Source organism: Anguilla anguilla, chromosome 13 (genome assembly GCF_013347855.1).
Source record: "Anguilla anguilla isolate fAngAng1 chromosome 13, fAngAng1.pri, whole genome shotgun sequence".
NCBI lineage: Eukaryota > Metazoa > Chordata > Actinopteri > Anguilliformes > Anguillidae > Anguilla > Anguilla anguilla.
Window position 1 is genome coordinate 25459059 of NC_049213.1, and position 12053 is coordinate 25471111.

Sequence of the window (12053 nt, forward strand, 5' to 3'; positions counted from 1 at the left end):
CTCCCCCCATGTGCCACTCAAACCAGCCTCCTCTGACAGCCAGACAGAATGTGGCTTTATGTCTGATTCACAGCCTGGTATTTGATGCAGTTTTTTTTCTTCCTCTGCAGCTCTGCAATACTCCTTTTACTTGAATGCTCTTCTTAAGTCCTGCAGCGATAATGACATAATCCATTTGAAATAATGGTTTATGGGAAAGATAAAACTGAAAGCCTTGGCAATTCTGTCATTACTCTGAGGCTGAGAAATGAGCTGTGTAGAACTAGTGTCACTCTCAGATTGACTGTTCCCTGATTAGTTGAAAGAGACCGGTTTGTCCTTCCATGGTCTTGGTCCTTAGAGGTAGTCTATGTGGGTTCCATCAACCAGAAGAGGTTGAATGTAAAAATAACAATGTAGGTCCAAGGGAAGAGTTTGTGGCATACTTAATAGGTTAAGGCGCAGCTATGAAGGATGCTTATCTAGGTCTAATTGAAGCTCTGAATAAATATTACAATGCCAGCAAGCATTTCATAATCAAAATATTGTTGCTTAAGAGCTATAAATCAAATTTATAGGTAAATTAATCTTATATTGGAAATTTATGAATGATTAGTTTGTCCAGTGAAGTTCATTCACAGGGTTTAAGTTTAGGAAAATGAAACTATGTCATATTCTTTTTATAATGTGAGGATGCAAAGAATACAGTTTGTGTATTGAATGTAAAACATACCTCACACTGACAACCTTGCTTTTCCTTTTTTGGCGATTTGTGTCTACACTGGGGAAAAATATGTTTCATTGGATAAACCTGAATGATTTACATAAATTTGTTACTCTTACGTAGGCCTATATTTTTTAGGTTAGCATTTTTTCCCACCTTTTTCAACTACATGGGTGTGGCCAGTGAATGTGCTCTTGGTCAGCATTTCTGTCTGTTTTATATCTGGGATAAATGCTCCTGGTCTGAAAACATCAAAGGTTTATTTGGCTTATTTTAATGGCAAATTTCACGTGCAGTGGCTGTGAGTGGTACTCATGTCTCCCTTGCATACTACGTAATTTGATGGATAGCGCAATGAAATAGTTTGGACCAGGTTGCAATTGGTGTATTTACTTTGAAGCATATTTTTTACTGTATAGAGTGCTCTGAAGGCATTTATCTTAATGCATTGCCTGACATGCTGAAGCTGGCTGATGTACTGCATGTTTTACCAAGATGCTTATAATTCAGGGTGTGATACTGCATTTTAGCAAATTGACTTAACCTTGATAACATCATATTACGAGGATACATTGCATTTTATACATGTGTTTTTGTGCATGCAGTCCATTGCTAGGACTGTCAGTGCTAAGCTTCAACCCCCTGATGTCTTCTCTCTTTCTTTCTCTCTCTCTCTCTCTCTCTCTCTCTCTTTCTCTCTCTCTCTCTCTGACAGGTGCCTGCTGAGAAATGTCGCTGTGCAGTGGGTAATATCCTGAGTGAAGGAGAGGAGAAGCCTGATGAGGAACTTGTGCGTCTGTACAAGAAGTTTGGCTTCAAGATCTTCTCTTTCCCTGAGGTGGCACATGTGGTCACCACCACTTTCCCCAACAGGACCCCTTTGTCCTGCTTAATGGGGATCTACAAGGTCTACCCCCAGATGGATAACTACATCAAGGTATGGGTTCTGCACAAACTCAGCGTTCCTTATTTTTTTCAGAAAATTAACCTGTAACAGTCAGGTGACTGACAGGTTGTCTCACTCAGGTGGAACAAAATAAAAAAATAAAAAAATGGTTTAGATTGCAGGTTGTCAACAACACTGTATACATTTACCCTGAAATACATCTGGAAGTTTGATATGAGGTGGGAAATGCTGTTTCTGATTGCTGATCTGATCTGGTTGTAGGAGTTGTGTGGTCAGGATATGGGAGGGGCACTCCTGTCCTTCCCGGTCAGGTAACCAATCAAGACTGAGCAGGTGAAAAAACATGCAACACCCTCCAAAAAAGGGCCTGTTCAGCTTTGAGAGAGACTCACTGGATATGTTTTGTGGAAAAATATAATATTGCCGGAAATAGAATAATTGGGTCCTTTAAGTAGTTTTTGAGATTGTTAAGCTCCACTTTGGGGTAAAAGCTGCACTCAAAGGTCATGGTAATGGTTTTTAATTAAATGAAAACTCAAAGTAAAGAAGACAACAGGAACAACAAATTCTCTGACTTTCATCTTGTCAAAATGTCAGCAGGGGCTTCGTTTCTTTTTGTTTCGTTATCTGTGTATTGTCGCTTCTGCGTTATGTCCCAAAGGAATTTCAGCAACATGTCTTCGAATCTGAAGAGGCTCTTGTTTGTCCAGTGTGATTTTTTTGTTGTCGTTATTTTCGGCCTCCTTGATGAAACAGCCATGAATTTCCAATAATTTAGTCTGGCAAGTTGGTTTGTTCTAGGATCAGCTCCTTCTGCTGTGGGTAGAAAAGCAGACCCAAGCCATCCACTGTCAAATGGGCACCAGCTACCGGTAGTCTCTTGTCTCACGATTGCCCCACGCGTCAATGGCAGTTGATTTCTTGTGTGTGATGTGGGCGAAGGCTCTCTCCCCATTGGCAGGGAAGCAGTGCCCTGCTTGAAAAGATATGGAGGTGCTCATAGATGGGCACAGTCGCAAGCGTCACCCTCAACTCACAATCCTGGGGCTGACACCATGTCTCACTGCTGCACCTCCCATAACAGAAGTATGAGGAGTTGCGGTGAAAAGGGAAGTGGGAGGGAGGGGGAGATTTGAGTGGGATTTAGGTAAAGCGGGTAACATTTTTAGGTGCAGTACAAGGGATGGAGGCAGGGTAGAAATGGACAAGAGTTTTGTTTAAGCAGAAGGGTGGGTATTGTAATACAGTCATATCATGGCCTGGCCATGCAATGGCTCTCAGCATGCATGAGATTCTTCAAGGGAAAAAATGGGTGCTGATAAAGAAGTACCTGATCTTCTAAGAACGAAAGCTGGCATTGTGTTATTGATCCAGGCTTAAATGTTCGGGGCTCTGAAACGTGTAATACTGACACAGGCCCTGAAGATTCTTTGATTGCAGGCTGTTGGCCGTAACGAGTCGAGAGACATGTGGTCTCACTCTGCTAGCTCTGTCCAGCGCTAGCTCACACATTTGAGCTGGCAGATCTGTGTCCACGTGCAGTGCATGCACACTCTACTCTGGGGTGCATGCTCTTTCCTGCTATATGCGTGTGTTCTCTGGAACATAGCCCGTCTCTTGATTGTGTCCCCCCGTATAATTCAGAGAGGAATTTGGGTGTGATTCAGTGTATAGCCACGCCCCTGCAGAAATGTGCTCTGTTCTGCGCTCTTGCCCTGGCCTGAAGAGTGATGGTGTAACGCAGTTATGGGATGAGCATGCGGTCAAAAGGTAAGTGGTGCACGCCTTTATGAGGCCTGCGGCTGTTAAAGGGTACAAGTGGGAATTCTGCAGCTGAGTTACAGAGGAACTGTTCCTTTAAAAAATCCAGTACTGCACACTGTCATCCCCAACAGGAGCTTCTGCAAAGCAGATATGTGTTGACTGATGCAAAGGTGAGGTGTGTCTATCTTCCTTTGAGCCACTGAAGTCCTCTTTCCTCCATTCATTTTCTTGAGCAGCTATATAAAACCCAGTGAGTGCATATCCATCAGTGTAGACCACACCTCCTGCACCTGACTTCTATGCTGATCAGATGATTTATGTGACTGCTTTTGGTTGCAGAGTATTTTCCCATTTTTTAGAAGTACACTTTTTATTACCTAGAAGGCTAACCAGCCGACAGAAAACACGCAGACTTGCATGTAGCAGTCATGCCACATTTTCTTCCTTTTTTGGACCATGAAAGCCCCCCTTTCAAACAAATCCAAATCAGTTTGTAAGGCCATCCATTTTTCAGAGTGAGGTAGCTTCCTTTCCTTACTGCCAAAAATCAACAGCACAACAGGGCAGTGCTCTTTCACCACTGCAGGCCCGCAGCAGGCCCAGAATTCCTTTTTCAGACCTCAGAGAAGAGGATTCAAAAACAGAACACAAAATCTGTTCTTTCAGGCCCTGGTGCCGGCCCCCCTGACCTGCCCTCTTATCATTTGGAGAAGAAAGGCACTTTTAGACTGGCATAATGATGGAAAGCGAGTGTGGCAGTGGCCAGAGCCTGTGATTACAGTAAATGCAGTGCAGACGATGGTGATGCAGCTTTAATCACAGCTCTGCGAGAACAGGAGATGCCTGCTTAGGCCGGAGCTGGGACAGCTGGGTACATTATCTAATGAACAGGGCGTGGCTGGCACTCGGATGGCATTTAATTACCCCTGCTCGTCTTGTGCAGGTGGCAGCGTCGTGAGGGGCCTGGGGGTGTTTCTCTTCCTCTAAGAAAGTTTGCCTGTTCTCACCCCCTGTGCTGCCATCTGGAATGATGTCACTGGACTGATTCACTGGTACTCTGTACTTCATAATGACAGTCTGTGCCCCCCATCTTCATCATTATCATCATCATCATCATAATCCCATCCAGATGCTGTTGAGAACAGTGAAGCGGTTGCCCCGGATGAATGTCCACAAACAAGGAAAACTTATTCTCTGCCAGAGATTAGATCAGAGCTGGACTGCCCTACCTTCTATGCATAAATAACACCCCCACCTCCTCCCTGAGTACCATCACTGTTATGATCCCCACTACCTGCTGAGATCCAACATCTCCCATCATCTTTCATAAACACCAATGATCACCCCCCATCTCTGTTCCTCATAAACACCTCCCTGTCAGCCCAACGGCCCTGACCCAGGGGAGGGAGGGGGTGGAGACCGCAGAGGTGGGATGAGCTGGGAGCAGAGATGAATCTTCATCGGGCCCAGCGGGGTGGCAGGAAAACAGAGGGAGTCTTGGGGAGAGTTGTCAACATGGCCCATCTGTGACCAGTGCATTCCAGATGAATAAGCATAGTGATTCTGTGTCGTTGTGTTTGTGTGTGTGTGTGTGTGTGTGTGTGTGTCTGTAGAACTGGTGAAAGTGTACGTGGATGTGTTTCTGCACATGGTTATGTAGGAGATGGCGGAGCTCTCAGTGAGATATATAGAGAGATAACACAAAGACAGCGAGTATATTAAATGGATTTAAGTGAGCAATAAATGACGTGCTGATTTCTTTTTTGGAACTAAACGAAAACAAGTTTACTTTAGGAAGGAGAGGCGGACGATCGTAGGCGTTTGAGTTATTCTTGAAGCATCTCAGGATTGAGTCATGCTTTACCTGCCACAGTTTTGAGAACGGAAGGAGGGGGTGGAGGACGGAGATGCTCTTTGCCTCTCAGTGAAGCCCCTTGTGGTGTGTCAGCTCCCAGGGCTCATGGTACTTGCTGTTTTTCTTAAATCACACTTTGGACTACAACTCGCACCACATGTCCCTTTCACTTCACCTTGTGAGTGAAAGTTTAAGACAATTGATTGATTTCAGTGAGGGTATTCCTCACCATCTGGTGTTTTCTCTTCTTTAGAGACCCTTCTGTTGCCATTGTTTGCGTGCGATGGATCGGCCACCCCTCCGCTCATCACAGATTCCCCCACCACCCCCAGCCTTGCCATAAATAATTCCACGGCCCCCTCTCCTGTCTTCTATGCTGTATTTGTTGGATGAACAGGGGAAATTGGTCTACCCCATTCATATTTGATGTGTTTGTCTGATGAAAAGGTGACAGTGAGCTGGGCTTTAGATGTCCTTTGAGAAATGGACCACCACTGGAGAGGTGATGGACAATTTCAGTCCAGGGTTTAATGCGAAGACTCTCTTCTCCTCACTGATTTTGGGTTCCTCAGATGTCTGAAACATTCACTCTGGTTACAGTTTGCTTTCTATGCTTCTGGCACTCACCATTGCCGATTGCCGTAAGACAAAACAGGCATGAAGCTGTATTTCTGTGATAGAGGGCTTGTCATATGAACTTCTTTGAGGCACTTGTGTAATATGTGGGAAGTGCAGTAATAAGCTTCCTATAGTCTGTTTTTATTGTTGTTAAACACACTTCTGGCTTTAGCGTCGTATCAGGCGTGAGCAGACCCATTCCTCTGTAATTAGTATTGATGGGGTTATGTAGTAAGGTGCTATCGCTGTTTTCCCTCCGACGCACCACCTTCCTTGTGTATTGTCTCTCGCCCCATTGACACAAGCCCCGTTTGACTGACAGCATGTGCTGACCCGTCTCTCAAAACAGCTTTTGGCCTTTACGGTCTCCGTTGTTACAAAAATAAGGCTACAGAACCTCCTGTTCTTTAGCTTTGTGCTATTTCATGTGCTTTAAATACAGCTCGGAGTCATAGCGTGCGTGTGGCTTCTCGCTCCCCCCCTCCTCCACAACCCCCCTCATCCCCGTCACCTTCACATCTGCCAGCATCAGAATGAACGCAGCCTCTTGAATAATCTAGTGAGATCAGTTCTTGTGAGATTGGTCCCTTGCCCTGTTTACCCATCGTTATTTTGTTGGACTGAAGATGGGAAACGGTTACTGGTTGTTTGCGGTATTTATATTTAGCTTGTTTGTCTGGAGAGAGGGATGAGATGTGTATAGCACATCCTCCTATAGAGACACATGGAGAGAATGTGTCCATGGTTACGCTCTCATCTGTGCGCCCTTTTGCATGCGAACCCCACCCCCATCCCTTCTGTTTCCTGCTGCTCATGCCTAGATTCATGATATGTATACAAACTGTTTGAATTTGCAGCTTCTCATTCTTCTCAGATATTTTTTCTGTATTTTTGCTCTCTTTAGTCTGATAATAGTTCATTTCAAAACAGTTCCCCCCGCTCTCTTTCCTTTGTTTGAGGAGGAGGGTTGGGTTGCTTCATTGAAGAGTTTGTGGAACTTGGCTGCAGGCTCTATTAGATGAACATTATGTTAGGCCCCAATACTGCAGGGACCTTGCCTGCTAAATAAAAAATATGTTGGGAGCTGAACTTCTTTGTGTGAAGTGGTCCTTGCATTGTACCGAATGACAATCATCTGTCCTACACTTAGACATACTCATAATCCCCGGTGTAGGTGTGGCCATAAGTACTGGCCTTGTTTTTGAGGTAGCCAGACAAATAAATGAGCCTTTGCTTTTCCAGTGATTCGTTTGCTTTGGTGTACTTCTGACTGAACAAATGATGTTTATATTCCTCATATTCTGTGTTGTATAATCTTAAGATGCTCTCCCATTTAGTATGTGGATGGCTGTTTTACAGAAGCAGCTAACTCCAAATTGTATTTGTTTGAAGTACATTTGTATGTTATTTAATTTTTTGTTTATATTTATAAATCGTTATATTATTGAATGTTTTATATATTTATACTATGTGTGCTGCACATAAAATCCTTGTAGCCACCAGTACCTGCCATGCTGTTTCCTTTGTCATAAGATACATTTGCATATGCATGGTATATACACAATGTTGGAGTATTGGTTTGAATTTGATTAATTGCTTAACCTTTCTGTTTTTGTCTGGCACTCCCTTCCCGTGCACCTTATCCTCAACCCCACCCCTAAGGACCTCCCCTCCCCCCACCATCCCAAAATTAGACTGTCTTTCAGGAAATTCTGTTGGGGGGTGCACTAAACAAATTCACACTCATGATACCCTGGCATGTCATTTATTGTGCAACACGCGCCAGTGTGAAATATGTAGGCTAGTGTCCTTAAGCAAGAGTAAGAAACCACAGGAATGACAGATATCATAATGAAATGCAGTGGCTTAATATGGATAGATATTGCTCTATTTGCCTAGTTTTCTGATTGATGAAGTGGGCAGCTGTGCTCAGCCTGGATGTCTTTATGCATCCAGCAGTTGGGGTTTCCATTGATTTGTTCATCTTTCATGTACTTTAAAGGAGATAAATGAATTGCAAAAAGATACATCAGTTTAAAATGGTTAAAATATAAAACAGAAGTTAATTTGCACATTGGTGAAAATGCTTTATATTTATTTATTATATTAGAAAATTATACAGTTTGTTCAAGTCTGAAGTATATTTGTTTTCAGGTCTTGAGTAAAATTTGTAAATAAATTGCATATTTTTTATAAAGAATTATCCACGATTAGCTTCTTGCATAGTATCATTTTCTTATATTTGCAAATTGCAAGAACTATTTTATTATAATTGCATTATGTATTTACTTGTATTGCATATGTTCTAGGATAAATATATTTATGTTATATACAAACATATGTTCTCAGTGGCCATTTTCCACATTTCCCATGACATTATGAAATTATTATATATTTTTTTCAAATGAGGACCAGAGGGCCGCACACACAAACACATTCTGCACCACAGTGTGTGCTGGGATTTATTCATGTCTACTAACCTCCACGGGGAGCAATAAACATTGAGGAAGTGTTGTTTTATCAGTGCTACAGTCCGTTAAATAAATAACCAGCCGAAGCCATTCCCCAACACCCCCCATCCCCGCCCTCACGCTTGCAGTCTGCTATGGCAATGTTTGCTGGTGGCACTCAAACACCCCAAGAGCTGTGGCACAAGGCTCTTAAAAATATTTCACCTCCCATGACATGGGACCAGGGTGGGGGTGGGTTTGGGGATGATAAATCTGGCCCCTCGGCCTCTATGACACATGTTTTTATGGCATATGAGACTTGGGGTGGGATGGCGGGGGGAGGTGTCCAGGGCCTTAATCCTCTCCAGCGCTCATTCATTATTGAGGATCTCTGTGCTTCCTCATTGTGGGTCAGCTGTCAGCCATCTTGAGGTAGATGTGGTAGACAAGGGCTGGGGGGCGGGGGCATTTGGGGCATGACACTATCAATGTAGCAAGAGCATCATGGGATGAGTTTGGGAGGTTTGCACTGGCCTGAGTGTTGCCCCATGCGCTGCTGGGTAAGTTAAATTGTCCCTCCATAATTAATGATGTCATCGCACCATACTGTTCCCTCTATTACGCTTTTATTGTCTGACACCAGGTCTCTATCCCCGGGGCACAGTTACAGTGGAGCTTATGGCCTCTTAAAACCCAAGGCATGAAAGTCCTCTATAGAAGCTGGCCTGTATTGAGCATGATGTTTTATAGATGTGTGTGGTCTTATGTTTATCTTTTGCTTTATGTAAGCTCCAGTATATTTCTCTTTGTTCTGTCCCCTGGCACACGTCATTTTTTTAGAAAATCATTTCAAATAATAAATTTGGGGGGAAAAAAAAAACTCTTGTCTTCTGGGCTTCTTTGAAAGCTTATTTTCCTGACAGATTGAAATTGGTTCCATCTTATATTTGTTAAAAGTGGAACCTAAAGGGGCAGATGTTTTATAACGTGTACCACACAGAGGCAATTCTTTGTTTTCAACAAAACCTGTATATTTCTTTCTGTTTGGCACGTGGATGCGCAATCCACCGCATGTGATCATCACCTGACTGCTGTCAATCGGGTTTCATTACAAATAATAATAATATAACTATTTTGTATGATTTGCTCCATTGTGACATAGCATAATCAGTCCCTCTGCAGCCATTTTATTGGAAGTGGGGGTTGGGGGTGATGAAACGAAAGGCAGAGAGTGAAACGAAAGGCAGAGAGTGTAATTCGTTGGAAGGAGAGGCTGCTGCATAGGAGACTTCCTTGTGAGCTGGGATGGAGGGGACCTGTCTATATTTAGAATCTATTACGAGTTTTTATTGAATGTGATGGTGTGAATCTCTTCTTGCAATGCTTCTTTTAAAGAGATGGCTTGCCCACAACCTGTTTACCATGCCTCATTGCTGTATTGTTGCTATTTGCTGTGTTTCTGCTTCTTTTCTGTTCAGTTGTACACTGTGCACTTTGGTTGCTCGTTTAAATTATGCATTGGGTAAAGCACCTGCATTGCATCACCAATGACCAATTAGTTAAGACTGGTTTCAGAATTTAAATTGGGTACATCCTTCCTGATCCCTTTCTCATTCTGAATGAATAACCCCCTGCTCCCAATCTTGGGTAAAGGGCTATTGTCCAAATGCTGCATTAGCTCCTGCACTCGGCCAACCTATTTTCCCATGATTAAAAAATGTACACTGATCCAGCTGGGATTCGTACCAGTTGTAATTTTAATATGAACTACAACTCCATCAGAGGCTCTTAAGGCGCCCTAGCAAAGCAAAGAGCACGGTTTTACAACATAGACTTGATAGATTGATATGCTCTTTACTTTGAATCCTATAGCTCACGGTTGATCCCTTTCCCCACCCACCCTGTACATGCTGATCTCGTACAGCTAAAATAGAGGACTCCCCCATGTGATGAGATGTGAATTGATCTGTAGTCTGAATTGGTCATTTATTATGCTTTGCCTTCTAATACCACATTGTGACAGTAATGGATTATGCAACACAAAACGTAATATTCTATTTATTCAATTACGTTATAATCCTTTGGATAATTTCGTACACCACTAATGAATTAATTTTCCCTATTGTGCCTCATTGCGTGACAGTTCTTTTAGACAGTGGATTATCATTGCATGAAGTGTTCTTTGATTCATCGATCGATCTGGCTGTTGAAACTGCCTCCAGAAATAACCAGTCAGCCAATAGCAGTGGCAGCCTGCATTCTGTTAAAATCAGCTTGAAGATAATAGAGAAAAAGTGCTCGAGTGCATGTGCTCTGTAAACTCCATTGATCCAAGGGCTTGGTGGGAACAAAAGTGAGCACCCAGGGTGGCCTTGGGGTAGAGTTTGGGAAGTCCACCTTTAAAGGTCTGAAATTCTGAATTCAAGTTGTTTGTTTTAGCAATATTGATTTATTGTTCCTGATCCCTCCCTCTCTCTCTGCCCCTTAACGGTCTGATATCTGCGCTGAGAATCAGGGGTCTGCTGGCAGGCTGATTTGTTTCCGACGGTCTGACGGTCTCTAGGTGTCAGGGTGTCTGAGAGGAAGATGGATTTGGGAGGAGGGTGGGGGATGACGGCTTACCATGGAAGATGTTTTTCCACCTGAATGGTAGTCCAAATTTGTTTTTCATGTCCTCGTTGACCCAAGGTAAACTTTTCGCTCTCTTGTTTAAAGCACGATCAACATAAACAATGTTGTCTTTTAAGCATCGTGCGGATCCATGTTGTCTGGCATGATTTGTTGTTATTGGCATAGGAGCGGGAGTCCAGCGTGCGGAAGTGGGTAATAATTTAATTGCTGTCGGAGGCCTTGGAATGGTGATGCTATCTATGTGCTGGGATCTCTGCTTCCCCTGCATGGATGTGGTGGACCAGCCTCACATCTGATCTCCGAATGGCTTGTGCACATCTCTCCAAGAAACCCTATCATGTTCTGCTGGATTATGTGTTACAAAAAAATGACAATAAAAGCCAGATAACTGACACATCCAGTGGGAGGGACAAAAAAATTCTGTAAATGCCAGTGTGACATTTAGTTGAATAACCATTTTCCAGTTTTTTGCTATGAGAGAGCACCTGCAAAATGACTGTGTCCCAGGTACCACATGCTGGATAAGAGCCCCTCTGTGGGGTCTGGGATTGGCAGTTTCATGTGAAAGAGGTTTTAATCTCAGTGTGACTTCCTAGCAAAATAAAGGTTGGTGGTGGTGGTGGTGGTGGTGGAGGAGGTGGTGATAGTGACCACTGAACAATGGGCACTGGTGTGAGCATGTTTACGGGGGGTGCCCATTCAAAGAAAGGGCAGCAGACCCCAACCTGGGGCACCTCTGTTACCCTTTTCCAGTACACTGTGTGGCTGGGACTATTCCAGTCATGATCTTCCTTAGACAGAAAGAAAGAAGATGTGTCACATGACCATGGTGGGACTTTATACATATTAAGGTCTTTGAGACATCCTGCTAGTTATGCTACACCAACCCCATAACCCATAATTCATATTAAATAGTACACTTGTCTTTCATATGCACTAGGCGAGGGAAGTTGATAAAATGATTATATCTTATATTTCAATTTTGTCTTTTGTCTTTGTGTGAGCGTTGTGGGCATCTTCCAGTCTCTCAGAGCACAAAACGACTGTGCCCTTTTTCTTGGAAGAAAAAAGCATTTTCCATGGACATTTTACTTTCCCCTGTTCTCAAGTGTAATATGGAATCGT

At 43.3% G+C, this 12053-nt stretch overlaps 1 protein-coding gene across 2 annotated transcripts in view; it reads left to right on the top strand.

The window, feature by feature from the left end:
* Positions 1 to 12053, top strand: part of tex264a (testis expressed 264, ER-phagy receptor a) — an 81131-nt gene that overhangs the window by 15972 nt on the left and 53106 nt on the right. For both annotated transcript variants that reach the window (XM_035388242.1, XM_035388243.1), the window contains exon 2: positions 1419 to 1640. In XM_035388242.1, coding sequence (XP_035244133.1) covers positions 1419 to 1640 — 222 coding nt within the window. The remainder of the gene's footprint in view (positions 1 to 1418; positions 1641 to 12053) is intronic.